Source organism: Mobula hypostoma, chromosome 11, assembly GCF_963921235.1.
Source record: "Mobula hypostoma chromosome 11, sMobHyp1.1, whole genome shotgun sequence".
Lineage (NCBI taxonomy): Eukaryota > Metazoa > Chordata > Chondrichthyes > Myliobatiformes > Myliobatidae > Mobula > Mobula hypostoma.
In genome coordinates, this window is record NC_086107.1 from 108,243,971 (window position 1) to 108,259,859 (window position 15,889).

General features: G+C 46.2%; 1 protein-coding gene across 1 annotated transcript in view; it reads right to left on the minus strand.

Annotated features, from left to right (window-relative positions):
• LOC134354396 (voltage-dependent T-type calcium channel subunit alpha-1I-like) overlaps positions 1-15,889 on the minus strand; it is an 843,079-nt gene that overhangs the window by 178,313 nt on the left and 648,877 nt on the right. Inside the window, exons 11-13 of the mRNA XM_063063387.1 lie at positions 11,722-11,873; positions 6,173-6,358; positions 3,207-3,324 (exon numbers count right to left, since the gene is read on the minus strand). Coding sequence (XP_062919457.1) covers positions 3,207-3,324; positions 6,173-6,358; positions 11,722-11,873 — 456 coding nt within the window. The remainder of the gene's footprint in view (positions 1-3,206; positions 3,325-6,172; positions 6,359-11,721; positions 11,874-15,889) is intronic.

Here is a 15,889-nt window from a genome sequence, read left to right on the forward strand (position 1 = left end):
CTTCCAGGTGAGGCGACACGTCACCTGTGAGTCGGCTGGGGTGATATACTGCGTCCGGTGCTCCCGATGTGACCTTCTATATATTGGTGAGACCCGACGCAGACTGGGAGACTGCTTTGCTGAACACCTATGCTCCGTCCGCCAGAGAAAGCAGGATCTCCCAGTGGCCACACATTTTAATTCCACATCCCATTCCCATTCTGACATGTCTATCCACGGCCTCCTCTACTGTAAAGATGAAGCCACACTCAGGTTGGAGGAACAACACCTTATATTCCGTCTGGGTAGCCTCCAACCTTATGGCATGAACATCGACTTCTCTAACTTCCGCTAATGCCCCACTTCCCCCTCGTACCCCATCCATTATTTATTTTTATACACACATTCTTTCTCTCACTCTCCTTTTTCTCCCTCTGTCCCTCTGACTATACCCCTTGCCCATCTTCTGGGTTTCCCCCCACCCTTGTCTTTCTCCCTGGGCCTCCTGTCCCATGATCCTCTCATATCCCCTTTGCCAATCACCTGCCCAGCTCTTGGCTCCATCCCTCCCCCTCCTGTCTTCTCCTATCATTTTGGATCTCCCCCTCCCCCTCCCACTTTCAAATCTCTTACTAATTCTTCCTTCAGTTAGTCCTGACGAAGGTTCTCGGCCTGAAACGTCGACTGTACCTCTTCCTAGAGATGCTGCCTGGCCTACTGCGTTCACCAGCAACTTTGATGTGTGTTGCTTGAATTTCCAGCATCTGCAGAATTCCTGTTGTTTGCATATCACAAGTCCTGGTTATGCGAGCACTGACACCAGGCAGACAATCTCTGAAGAGTATTGATAATGGTTGGGAGTCACCCATCTTGTAAAGACACTGCCCAGAAGGTGGCAATGGCCAACCACTTCTGTAAACAAATTTGCCAAGAACAATCATGGTCATGGAAAGACCATGATCACCCACGTCATACGACACGGTATATAATGAACAAACAAGTGCACAGGACTGGGAAAAATCTGCAGAGGTTGTAGACTCTAGCCAGCTCCATCATGGGCACTAGCTGCCCCACCACCGAGGGCATCTTCAAAAGGCAGTGTCCCAGGAAGGCAGCATCCATTATCTAGGACCCCCACCACCCAGGACATGCCTCCTCCCATCAGGGTGGAGGTACAGGAGCCTGAGGATGAACACTCAAAATTTTAGGAACTGCTTCTTCTCTTCTGCAATGAAAAGATTTCCGAATGGTCCAGGAACACTACCTCAATATTTTGCTCACTATTTGCTCTATTTATTTATTTTATTATATGTTTCTTATTTTAAATTAGAGTAAATTTTTAAATCTTGCACCGTACTGCTGCCACAAAAGAACAAATTTCACATCACACGGCAGTGATAATAAATCTGATTCTGATATAAGATAAACCATTGAGTAGGTACGCAAGTCACCGACAATGTCCCAGAGTCTTCATTTCAAAAAAAAACTACAGCACTACAGATCCAAACACAGTTAAGAAGTCTGAAGCACTTTAGAAAGTTAGTCACAGGCTGAATTTGTAATTACTGTAAGTACACGAAGTACTCTTATTAAAGAGGGAAAGCACATATTAATGAGTCATGAGTGGATTTAACGTCAAGGTGATTTGAGGAATGATCTGATATTTGGACAATTTAAATGCTGGGCCGGGTGGATTGAAAAGGCAGGGTGTCAGGGCCAGAGATGAGGCCTGGGCTAGTTCTGCTCGCTGCCCTGCGATGTTTTCTCTTCTCAGCGCTGCACTGACCCTGGCTGCTCTGAGCTCTGCAACGTTCACTCCACCATGTGCTGAATGGAGGCTGACGCTGTGGGCCTGTTCCAGCTGCTCCGGGCTTCGTGTCTGTGGGCTCCACAACATCTGCTCCACTGTGTGCTAAACTGAGGCTGAGGCTCTGGGCCTACTCTGGCTGCTTCATGTCCGAGGACTCCCTTTCGTTCCAAATGCTATTTGCCTACTTTGATTGTTGGTATTATTTGTTCCTTTTCTCTCTCTCTCTGCACGTTGGGTGTTAGTCAGGTATTTTTTATGAGTTCTTTTGGGTCTCTTGTTTTGTGGCTGACTGTAAGGTGATAAACATCAAGCACAAAATACTCTTCAGAAGCTGGGGTCAAAGCAACACTCACAACACGCTGGAGGAACTCAGCAGGTTGGGCAGCATCCGTGGAAACGATCAGTCAACGCTTCGGGCCGGAACCCTTCATCAGGACTGAAGAGGGAGGGGGCAGAGGCCCTATAAGGAAGATGGGGGGAGGGTGGGAAGGAGAAGGCTGGTAGGTGCCAGGTGAAAAACCAGTAAGGGGAAAGATAAAGGGGTAGGGGAGGGGAAGCAGGGAGGGGATAGGCAGGAAAGGTGAAGAAGGAATGGGGGAAAGCACAATGGGTAGTAGAAGGAGGCGGAACCATGAGGGATGAATCTCAAGGTTGTATGATGTATGCATACTTTGATAATAAATGTACTTTGAACTTTGAAGTGTTGTGCTGTAGATAGTTGACAGTATTATTAGTCTTCAGTAAAGAGTCAACATATGCTCTGAAGTTGCTGGTGCTTCCTGGAGCTCATCTAGCGCAATACACATCAACTCTGCTGTTGGGCTTGCAGAGCAACTCCAATACACTACACCCCACCTCGTGTCCCAACATCCCGTTGTTGTGGCCCTCCAAATCGCCTGACAACTCAACCCTCCCCCACCATCCTCTACCCAGCCAAATGCCTCACCACACCCCCAGCCCTTGGCTTGGCCTTTACTCTCTCCGTAGTGGTTGATAAAGAATTAGAATCAGAATCAGGTTTGATATCACCAGCACATGCCATGAAACTAGTTGTCTTTGTGGCAGCAGTACAGTGCAATTCAGTGAGTGTATTGAATAAGATAGCATTATTTGCCACACGTACATCAAAACAGTGAAAAGTGAGTATTGTGTTGGGCAGCCGCTTTTGGTGGCAACATAGCACGTCTACTAAATGTCTTTGGAATGTGGAGCAGACCGGAGCACCTCAAGGAAACCCACGTGGTCAGTATACAAACTTCTTACAGGCAATGTTGGGAATTGACCCCCGATCGGTGATCACTGGCACTATAAAGCGATGCGCTATGCTACTGTGACATCCGCCAGTACCAGTCTATTGGTCAATAAGCTTTCCCCACCTGCCTGCACCACCCGGCCTGGTGTTGCCCCGTACACTAACCTGGAATACCGTGACGATCGCCCAGAGAAGTGAGTCAAAGTTCTTCCTGTCAGGAACAGTGTCTCCACCGTCAGTCTTGAGGCTAAATTTACAGCCGAAGATGTGCATTCCCAGAATGCTGGAGGATAGAAGAAAGAGGGAGGTCAAAGGTTAGTTTAACAATAAAGCAGGTGAAATGCACCTGACAGCAGACATCAGAATCTGGATCAAAAACAAATTGCAGGAAGAACTCAGTGGGTCAGGCAGCATCCATACAGGCAAGAGGGCAGCCAGGTCCTGATTCAGGTCTTAAACCTCCAAAAAGACTGGACTAAATACGAAAAATTGTGTAGAAACTGGAAATCTTGAGTAACACACACAAAACACTAGAGGAACACAGCAAGTCAGGTACTATCTATGGAGGGGAATAAATAGGTCAAAATTTCAGGCCAAGACCTGATGAACATTCTCAGTCTGAAATCTGTTGATTGCTTATTCCCCTCCATAGATGCTGCCTGATTTGCTGAGTTCCTCCAGCATTTTGTGTGCATTGAAAGAGGATGAAATGTGGTCCAGATACAGTCTTGAACTGAAATGTCAATCATTCCCCTTTGCCTCCACAGATGCTGCTTGACCTGCTGAGTTCTTCCAGCAGTTTGTTTTTAAATGCTGCACGTGTTAGAGATTAGAGTCACCCCATCTGTCCCTTTTCTCATTCAGTCAAATTAAAACAGCAAGTTTATAATTTCCCTAAAGTGCACAGATGGTTCCGACAGCTAGTCTGATTGGTTTTCATTTTCCTTCTCATCTTCATACCAATTATGCGGCATAGCTGAACCTCAAACGACGCTAATGTGCAGCTAGATTTCTCAATTAGGCACTTTTGCAGGGTTTTGACACTGCTCTGCGCTGGCGGGAAATGTCCTGTCAAGCTCACTCTGCATCGCCATGGTAACGAGGCCTACTTGCAAGGTCAGAGAGAGCCACGAGAGCTCGCGGCGGCCAGCCAATTACCCATGGTGAACGGGCTCGGAACCTGACCGGTCAGCTAAATAAAAGGAATTCTGCCCCCCCCCGCCCCCGCTAACCCCCTTCATTCAATTCAGTTATAGCTGAAGAGATTAAGGAGATTTTGTTCTCTGAACTGGAATATTATTGTCCCATGTAACGAGAGACAGTGAAAAGCATACTGTTCACACAGTTCAGATCGTTAGACAATGCACTGAGGCAGAGCAAAGTTAAAACAATAACAATGCAGGCAGAACACAGTGTAATAGCTACAGAGAAAGTGCAGTGCAGGTAAACAATAAAGTGCAAGATGAATAATATTACTCAATAGGTAATGAATAACCCACCACACAGAACAACCCAGGGAGGGAAGGGAAAGCAGGTCCAGATTGGAACTTGTAATGACAAACATTTTTTAAGGTTTCCCAGTCAGGAGGTTGAGGGTTCACATCCCTGTCTTGGGACTATAGAGCAATTCCAGGGCGAGAGGGTGTTGTACGGTTCAGTGGAGCTGCCTTTCAATGGGACATTAAACTGAGGCCTTTCTACCCTCTCGGGTGGAGGCAAAAGACACTGGATAGAGTGAACACGGAGAAGATGTTTCCACAGTAGATAGATCTCTCAGATAGGCACATGGATGAATGAAAAATAGAGGGCTATGTGGGTGGGAGGGAGGTGAAGAGCTAGATTGATCTTGGAGTAGGGTAAAAGGTTGGCATAACATTGTGGGCTGAATGGCCTGTACTGTGTTGTGCTGTTATTAGGAAAGCAGAATAAAGGGATGAAGAAGAATTTCTTCAGCCAGGGGTTGGTGAATCTGTGGAATTCGTTGCCAAAGAAGACTGTGGAGGCCAAGTCATTGGGTGGATTTAAGGCAGAAATTGATGGGTTATTGAATGGTGAGAGGATTAAGGGTTATAGGGAGAAGGTGGGAGAATGTGGTTGAGAAAATAATCAATCATAATAGAGTGGTGGAGCAGGCTGGATGGGCCAAATATCTTTTGGCTTCTTCAACCTGCTAGGGTGAGTGTGAGGGCAACAGCGCTTTGTAAAGATTTGAGCAACAGGGTGGAGCTGGGGCAGGTTAGAGCATCCTTGAGGGGCTGAAAGGCCCTCAGTTGGTGCATTCACCCTGGAATTGCTCCGGCACACGTGACCCTGTGCCAACAGGGAGCGTCACTCGTCAGCGCTCCTCGATCCAACGTTTTCACTATACTTACATTATTTCTGATCTGCTTTCTCCCCCACAATCTCTACCCCATGTGCGCTATGCATACACAGGTCTGGAGCAGTTTCAAGCGTCAGCACTTGACGGTACGGGCACTAACGCAACACTGGATTCAATTCCTGCCGCTGTCTGTAAGGCGCTTGTGCATTCTCCTCATCAATGCGTGGGTCTCCTCCAGGTATTCCGGCTCCCTCCCGCCTTCCAAAGATGTACGGGTTATTGGGTTAATTGGTCCCAAGGGCAGGGCATCATTAGGCAGGCAGGGCCTTCTAACTGCTGTATCTCTAAACATTTCTAAAAGAAATCTCATCTATGTTTTATGTTAATTGTGTACAATTCCATTTTTACTTTATATGTACATATTAACGGCAAGCTTCATTCCTGGAGTCTTATGAAGCTGTTGCTAGGCTAGTAACTAGGCATGGGTTCACCAGAGTTTGTTTTAGCCTGAAGTTTGCGCCTCGGGCTGTTTGAGCCTGTTACAGACTTTGACTGCCTGTAACAACCCTGAATGGAACCCCCCCCCCACCCTTTATCACTCCCCATCTCTCTCCGCCACGCTACTGAACCAAGAATTCACTATCCCCTGCTATAAATTTACTGTCTCCGCACAACACCCAGCAAGTTGGAACCACATCATGAGTTAGAACTTCAGGGATGGAGCAGGAAGAGGAAGAGAACTGAGGGGGAGGGGGAGGGGGAAGAGTTGGAAGTCGGTACGATCTGAGCCTTGGGCTGCGATGGGACTCACCTGAAAATGAAGATGAAGAGCATCAGGAGCATACAGAAGGTGGCCACGTTATCCATCGTCTTCATCAGGACCACCAGCTGGCGGCGCAGAGCTGGCATGAATCTCACCAGCTTCAGCACTCGCAGGAGACGGAAGGTGCGCAGCACAGAGAGGCCCCCGTCCGACTGGCCCACGATTTCACAGACGCTGCCCCAAGAGAAGGCATGTTAAAAAGATAAAACTTGTGCCTATGTATTATGCAGCTGTGTTACAGTGGCTCGGTCAGTAACACTGAATCGGTAGGTTGGTGGCGGGGCGGGGGGGGGGGGTTCAGGCATGCACCGGACCACTAATATTCCCACTGTCCGTACTGATGGAGTCCTGAGGCACTATCGTTGGGATGAAGCTTTGAACCGGAGCCTTTTCGCCCCAGGGGGAGTCAAGCAGCAGCTTGTCAGATCCTTTAAATTATGCTGCCCAGGGCTGTGGGTTTGGGGGGTGGAAGAAATTCTGGCGATATTCTCCTGCACATGGAAAAGATGCCATGGTCACTTTTTCTGAAATGGTGGAAGGTTTCTCTGTAGCCTCTGGATATATTTTTTTAATCGCTTAGCTATTATCAATAAAATGTATAATTATGCCCATCATCAAATTTCTGTTTGTGAGATCTTACTGTGTTCATGCAGATATGACATAATTGGCTGCAAAGTGCCTGGGGGCAGCCTCGGGTGCTATATTAATGAGACATCTATTCAACCAGGCCAACGGTGCTTCGCATGGGCAACTGTGTGGAAGATGTTGGAAAATCCCTTGACAGTGCAGCAGAATTTGACTAATTCAATCATCCTTGCAGTAAATTAGGGAAAGCAATTGGCCAACAATTCCATAATCTAGGCAATCAAAAAGAAATTTGACCTGGATTTGCTTGTTCAGTGGTTAGGAGAGCTTTGGTTTAAAGATGCAGTGTCCCTTATGTGGGTTAGGACATGGGACATGAGCTAGTGTGTGTGTGTGTGTGTGTGTGTGTGCGTGCTGTGTCTGTTGCACGAGCTTGTAAAAGTATCTGTGTGTCCACGTATGTGTGTGTTTGTGTGCGTCTTTATGTGTATGTGAATGTATGCAAGTTTCCACGGACTTGTGGCAGTATCTGTTCATGTCTGTCCCTTTGTGTGTGAGAGTGTCTATCTGTGTGTCTGTGTGTGCATGTGCATGTGTGGGTGTTTGCTTGCACTTGTAGCTGTATTTGTTGGTGTGTGTCTGTCTGTCTGTCTGCATATGTCTATGTGTGTGTGTGTGTGTGTTTGCATAGACCTGTGGGAGTATCTGTGTGTATCTTTCCATTGTGTGTGTGTGTTGATGCATGTCTATGTAGTGTGCCTGTTAAGTTCAGCTCTACACAGAGTGTGATGTAGTGTGCCTGTGTGTGTCTGTTCAGCTCCACACAGAGTGTGATGTAGTGTATCTGTGTGTTTCTGTTCAGCTCTACACTGAGTGTGATGTAGTGTGTCTGTGTGTGTCTGTTCAGCTCCACACAGAGTGTGATGTAGTGTATCTGTGTGTTTCTGTTCAGCTCTACACTGAGTGTGATGTAGTGTATCTGTGTGTTTCTGTTCAGCTCTACACTGAGTGTGATGTAGTGTATCTGTGTGTTTCTGTTCAGCTCTACACAGGGTGATGTAGTGGGTCTGTTCAGCTCTACGCAGAGTGTGCTCTCATGAAGCTCTCATTGATTGAGTCATTTCCAACATTTCAGGCATCGATACACAAAAGGATCACAAGCTGCCTGCAGTGTGATGAAAGTTGTGTTGTGACGCACAAGAGGAACTCCAGTCTCTGGGAGAGATTGCAGCCTATCTCCTGGCAGCTTCATTTGCTTTCCGCAGTCCACCTCTCTCCAAGCAGCTTGGATTGGAGGGAGACCAACTCCTAACTCCCCACTTGAGGGGGCTTCACCACAAATGAACAAGGCTACAAGCCAGAATTCAAAGTAAACACCGGTACTCACCTGGAGAGGGAAAGAATTAAAATGCTAGGGAGTTGTATTTCTGAAAACAGAAATTTCTGGAAACACTCAGGACAGCATGTGTGAAAAGAGAAATATACGGAGTGCCTGTTATGATGAGGGTATTTGGCCTCTGAAATAAATGTAGATTGTTCGGGTGAGTGGGTTCAGGTGTGAGATGTGACATTTATTATCAAGCGGAACACGTTTCTTTGTACATGTGGACAGTCACTGGAAGTCTGATGTTCATTCTAACCTCTCCTCAGTGGTCAGTGCTTCCACATATTTACACAGGAGACTGTCCATTTGACCGAACCAGACTCTACCAGCCTTTGTGCGACGCTCAACCAGCCCGTGGACATCTGTCAGCGCGGTCCTCAGCTCCCTCCTCCCCCACCCCCCCTGCGCACCGGCCCGGCCTCCCCTTGACTCCAGCAGGCCCACCATCCCAGGAATCGATCCGGTGAACTGCCGCCTGGTGAGAGCAGGTGGGTGGGTGGGAAAGGGGCTTGTTTGGCTGTTGTTGTTGTTGTTCTGATTTTCCGCGGTCGCTACTTGTGTTGCGTTGTTTGTGGGCGAGCTACGCTGGCACCGGAACGTGTGGCAGCACTTGTGGGCTGCCCCCAGCACATGGTTGGACAGTGTTGGGTCAAAGTTCAGAGCGGATTTATTATCGAAGTACATATATGTCACTACATACAGCCCTGAGATCCATTTTCTTGCGGGCATACTCCGCAAATGTATAGAATAGTAACTATAACAGGATCAATGAAAGACCAACCAGAAGAAAGAAGACAACAAACTGTGCAAATGCAAATATAAATAAATAGCAACAAAAAATGAGAACATGATTTAACACGAGATAAAGAGTCCTTAAAGTGAGATCATTGGTTGTGGGAACATCTCAATGATGGGGCTAGTGAGTGTAGTTATCTCCTTTTGTTCAAGAACCTGATGGTCGAGGGGTAGTAACGGTTCTTGAACCCGGTGGTGCGAGTCCTGAGGCTCTTGAACCTTCTACCTGATGGCAGCAGCAAGAAAAGAGCATGGCCTGGGTGGTGGGGGTCCCTGATAACGGACGCTGCTTTCCTACGACAGCGTTTCATGTAGTTGTGCTCAACGGATGGGAGGGCTTTACCTGTGGTGTACGCGAACAACGCATTTTACTGTATGTTTCGATATGAAAGTGGTGAATCTGTATCTAAATCTGAACTTGAACCTGAACCTGAACCTGAATATGAATCTGAAGCAGGCAGAGGAGGAATCAACAACACAAAAAAATCTGCGGATGCTGGAAGTCTAAAAGCAACGCACACACAGAATGCTGGAGGAACACAGCAGGTCAGACAGCGTCTATGGAAAACAGTAAGCAGTCGATGTTCTGGGCTGAGACCCTTCATCAGGACCAGGGAAAAAAAGAGAAGTCAGATTAGGAAGGTGGGGGGAGGGAAGGATGAAGTACAAGGTGGTAGGTGATAGGTGAAACAGGGAGACGGGGAGGGGGTGAAGTAAAGAGCTGGGAATTTGATTGGTGAAAGAGATAAAAGGCTGGAGAAGGAGGAATCTGATAGCAGAGGGCAGGAGACCGTGGAATAAGGTGAAGGAGGTCGTGGTCAGGTAAGGGGATAAGGTGAGAGAAGAAAACAGGAATGGGGAACGGTGTAGTTGGGAGAGGGGTGCAATTACTGGAAGTTAGAGAAATCGTTGTTCATACCCATCAGGTTGGAGACTACCTGAGGAGGAATCAAAAGCATTTTCTAAATGGAGAGAAACTACAAATGAGCGGAGTGCAGAGGGATCTAGGTGTTCTTGTGTGTGAAACATAAAAAACAATGTGGGCAATGCAAGTAATTATGAACCAAAATGGCAATTTAGGCTTTACCTGTAGGGGTCTACAGGATGCATCGAAGGCTGCACTTTGGAGTACTGTATACAGCTTTGGTCTCCCTATTTACGGAAGACTATACAAGCATTGGAAACTATCCAAAAGAGATTCACCAGGCTAAGTCATGGAACGAGGGAATTGTGCTCTGTGGAGCTTAGAAGAATGAGGGGTAATCTTACTGAAATGTAAATACCTAAGAGGCCACAGCAGAGGAAATGTCAAGACGTTTCTCTCAGAGGGAGGTTCTGAATGAGCAGAGGCAGTTACAAGATAATGGGACGTTCATTAAAGATCATTTGCTACATGTACATCGAAACATGCAGTGAAACGTGTCGTTTCCATCAGATCAAATCAAAGAGCACAGAGTTTACTGATTTTCTTCATTAGCCTACCCTTGGACTGGAAATTTCACCTCTTGTTTGAACATGGATGCACATTTTGTATCTATAATAATGTCCACATCCATGTTGCTAATTGCAATGTTAATGTTTGTGGGGGAGAGTGGATTGTGACACCGAAGCTAAATTGCGAGGTTAATCGAGAGCTAGATTGACCCTTCCCTACCATGCACCAACACCCCAGCCAATAACTTCCCCTCCGATGTGTATCACCTCCATCAACACCCTCATACACACAAGGCTAATCCTCAGACCCTGGGCCCTGCCATCAAACACACAAGGCCAACCCTCCGACTCTAGGGCCTCCCATCAACGCCCTAATACAAACAAGGCTAATCCTCAAACCCTCAGCCCTCCACCAATGTCCCGTGTCCCCAATACCCTGGAGGTTAACACTCCATTTCCTTCTCTGATGCTCTCATACCCCTCAAACTCAAAAGGCAAGTTCTAATGTCTCTAAAGACAACATTCCATTATCACTCATCCCTTCTGCCAACATTCACAAACCTCCACCACCCCACACCCTTATTTTCTCCACCCTGTCCTGTCCTCAGTGTCAAGGCAAGTGCTCAGTACTGACAACCCCAACCTCTCATACATCTGCCTTCCAGCAACAAACCTCCCTAACCTCACCTTCAATACCAACCCCTACAGACACTATTCAAAGAGACCAGCTATCTGCTCACGTGAAAGAACACAGAACATAGGATACTACAGCTTAGTACAGGCCATTCAATTCATGATGTTGTACTGCTCTTCTAACCAACTCCAAGATCAATCTAACCCTTCCCTCCTACATAGCTCTAATTTTTTCTATCACCCATGTGCCCATCTAAGAGTTTCTTAAATGCTCCTAAAGTATCTGCCTCTACCAGTGCCCCTGGCAGGGATTTCCATGGACCTTCTATGCTCTCTATATAAAACCTAACTCTGACATCTCTCCTATACTTTCCTCCAATCACCTTAAAATTATGTCCCCTTGTACCAGCCATTTGCACCCTGGGAAAAAGTCTCGGTTATTAATGCTTTTGATACCTCTGTATCATCTTGTACACCTCTATCAAGTCACTTCCATCCTCCTTCATCACAAAGAGAAAAGCCCCAGCTCGTCCAAACTGTAAGACTCTCTAGTCCAGACAGAAGGGTTTTGCGAATAACTGGAGCTTATTTTTTTTTCTCAAATAGCATGATAAACCAGTCCCCTTCTCTATTCTTATCCTCATGTTAGGTGGCCTCTGAGCAATGGGGAGAACACCTTCGGCCATTTGCGCATTCCTTCACCCACCTGATGATGACGATGATACCATCGAAAATGTTATAAGGGTTCCTCAGGTAGTTGAAGAAACCAAATGCAGTGAGCTTGAGAATCATCTCCAGGGCAAACATGCTGGTAAATACGATATTGCTAATCTCCAAGACATTTGTCAGCTCCTCTGGCTGGAAGAGATGAAGAGAAAGGACCGGATTAGACAGCTTGTCTCAGTCAGTAAGCTTCAGTTGCCCTGGGGAGTTGTGGGTGAGGGTGACAGGATTTTTCCTGGATTTTTGACTGTTGTCTGGAGTCAAGTTGTGTCCTGTTTACTGCCTTGAATGGAGCGCCCAGCAGGAATTATTAACAACCCAACCGTTCACTTAGAAAGGCAACTGTTAGGATCTTCCTCTTTCTTACTTGTACAGAGGGCGGATGGAGCATGGGAATTCTCAACATCAGATGCCTATGGGCACTCAGTCACTGAGGGCGGCACGGTAGGATAGTGGTTGGCACGCTTTACAGTGCGGGTGACCTGGGCTCACTTCCCACCGCTGCCTCTAAGGAGTTTGTACGTTTTCCCCGTGACCGCGTGGGTTTCCTCCGGGTGCTCCAGTTTCCTCCCACAGTCCAAAGACATACCAGCTGGCAGGTTAACTGGTCATTGTAAGTTGTCCCCTGATTAGGCTAGCATTAAATTGGTGGGTGGCTGAGTGGCGGGGCGCAAAGAGCTAAATGGCCTATTGTGCGCTGTACCTCAATAAATAAATCAATAAGTAAAATATATTCATGACTACAATCCATGACTTGTTGTCCTCTATAGGACAGGGGATCAAGCATGGCACACTCCTCCCCTTTCTATACAGACATTTTATTCATTTTTATTTAAAGATACAGCATGAGCCCATGTCACCCAATTACATCCACGTGACCAATCACCCTACTGATTCAAAACTCAGAAAATGTATTGCTTGGGTGGCTGAGCTGTTCTCTGATCTTGGAAATCAATTTGAAAACGTTTCATCAGCACACGAGGAGACATAAGAGCAAAAGAAATAGGAGCAGGAGTCAGCCATCTGGCCCATCGAGCCTGCTCTTCCATTCAATAAGATCATGGTTGACCTGACCATGGACTCATCTCCACCTGCCTGCCTTTTCTCCATAACCCTTAATTCCCCAACTATGCAAAAATCTATCTAACCTTGTCTTAAGTATATTTACTGAGGTAGCCTCCACTGCTTCATTGGGCAGAGAATTCCACAGATTCACCGCTCTCTGGGAAAGGCAGTTCCTCCTCATCTCCATCCTAAATTGACTCCTTGAATCTTGAGGCTTTTTCCCCTAGTTCTAGTCTCACCTACCAATTTTCTTGCCTCTATCTTATCTGTCCCTTTCATAATTTTATATATTTCTATAAGATCTCCCCTCATCCTTCTGTGTGTATCATCAGTGTGCTGTTCATTTGTGGCGTGTCCTCCGAATGCTTGGCCTTATTTATCAATCAGCTGATGGGTAATCACTATGGAAACTGAATTGTGATGGAGAGAGGGGTTCTCATCACTGATTGGTTGTGTGGTGAACTTGATGCGCTGTGGTCTGGAATTTTGCCTGTATTGGCTTATAAACAGGATCGACGGATATGTAGACCTTCATCCTATTTATCAGCCGATGTGGGTGAAATTCCAGACCACAATAAACAGAGTTTGCCACACAACCAATCGGCGATGGAACCTCCCCCGTAATGTCGACCAATCAGCTGATTGACAAGTATATAAAGGCCAAGCATTCGGAGGTCAGACCACAGTTAGCAGCGCACTGATGATGTCTCCTCATACGGTGGCAAAACGTATTTGGAATGTGGGTGGAAACCAGAGCACCCAGAGGAAACCCACATGGTCACGGGGAGAACGTACAAACTTCCTACAGACGGTGGGGGAATTGAACCTGCGTCGCTGGCGGCGTAATAGCATTACACTAGCCATGCCAGCCCGTCCGTTCCTCAACAATTGTGGGACCAGTAAAGAATGAGCAAGAACGGAATGATCCTGCCCGCGACCCCGTCAGGAATTGACTCGCCCACATCTCTGAAGCAATTCTGGTTCTTCTGGCTATAATAGCAAGTGAGGAGATAAAACTTATTTGCAGGTAGTGGCTTGTGCTTTCCGAGATCAATAATAATTTGCTGCGATCATCTATGATTCATGATACATTAACGTTGTTGTCACGGTAATGGAAGTGGAACATTAATCCATCTCAGCTAAATCTAACTCTCTTTTCACAAGTACAGTGGTTAGAGGCAAATCCCTGTCAACTTCATTCAAACATAAAATCCCAATACCCAACAATGATTGTGCTAATGACGTTATCTTAAACTTGATCATTTAATGAACCCCAAACAGCTCAGGTCGATTGATGTTGCCAGTCCTATTTTAGCATGTTGGAGAGAGTGGCAAAACTAGATTTCTCTAGGAATGTGATTCCGTTCTTTAAGCTCCTCGGGGAAGTGCAGTTCCAGCCTCTGAATTCCTTCTTTAGAATCAGAATCAAGTTTAGTATCACCGGCATATTTCATGAAATTTGTTGACTTTGGGGCAGCAGTACAATGCAATACATAATAATAGAAAAAAATCTATTATTTTTTGCAGTAAGTTGTATTGCAGTAAGTATATATATTGCAGTAAGTATATATATAATAGTTAAATTAAATAAGCAGTGCAAAAGCTGAAACTTGGGAAAAAAACTGAGGTTCAATGTCCATTCAGAAATCTGATCGCAGAGGGGAAGAAGCTATTCCTGAATCACTGAGTGTTTGTCTTCGGGCTCCTATACCTCCTTCCTGATGGTAGCAATGAGAAGAGGGCATGACTTGGGTGATGGGGATCCTTAATGATGGATGCCGCCCATTTGAGACACCACTTCTTGAAGATGGCCTGGATACCGTGGAGGGCAGTGCCCACGATGGAGCTGACTATGTTTACAACTCTCTGCATCTTACTTTGATCCTGTGCAGTAGCCCCATTCCCGTACCAGATGGTGATGCAGCCAACACACACAAAAAATGCTGGTGGAACGCAGCAGGCCAGGCAGCATCTATAGGAAGAGGTACAGTCAATGTTTCGGGCTGGGACCCTTTCTTCAGGACTAACTGAAAGAAGAGATCTCTTCTTTCAAGTTAGTCCTGATGAAGGGTCCTGGCCCGAAACGTCAACTGTACCTCTTCCTATAGATGCTGCCTGGCCTGCTGCGTTCCACCAGCATTTTTTGTGTGTGTTCTTTGAATTTCCAGCATCTGCAGATTTCCTCGTGTTCAATGCAGCCAGTTAGAATGCCCTTCACAGTACATATGTCGCCATCCTTTTGCCACTGAGAATTCCCTCAAAGCTCCCACCTCACCAACCCACAGAAATATACTATTTGGTCTAACTATTCAGTTGATGATGCTCTTGCTGGAGGAAATGAGAGCTATTTAGTCAAATCCCATTACCCAGCTCCTGATCTTCAGGTCTGTAGGTTACAGTACAGAAAATACTTTAAAAAAATTTATTGAGTGAGATACAGTGCGGAATAAGACCCCGCGGCCCTACGATCTGTGCCGCCCAGCAATCCCCTGATTGAATCTTAGCTTAAACATGAGAGAACTTACAATGAACAATTAACACACCAACCAATACGTCTTTAGACTGTGGGAGGAAACCGGAGCACCCGGAGGGAACCCACGCGGTCACGGGGAGAACGCACAAACTCATTATTGAACCCGGGTAGCTGGTGCTGTAAAGCATCGTGCTAACTACTATGCTGAAGTGCCACTTTCACCATCACTTTATTTTCTACACCAAGTTTCAGAGTGATGCTCCTCTTTGATTGAGACTATTTCTCCTCAACTCCCCTGTTGCCTTTCACTTTAGATCTTCCCTGCTGGGAAAATTATAATCTGCCTTTCTATTGAAATAAAAACAGCATATAATCTGCTCTCCATGACTAGGAATCTAGATAAGAGACTCAAAACAATTTTACTGTCCCCATGATCTGCTCTTTATCAAATTATGGTATTGCTTTGCACTGCTGTAACTATATGTTATAATTATGTGGTTCTGTCAGTATTAGTCTTTGGTTTGCCCTGTTTTTCTGTGATATCACTCTGGAGGAACATTGTATCATTTCTTAATGCATGCATGTATTTCTAAATGACAGTAAACAAGGATTG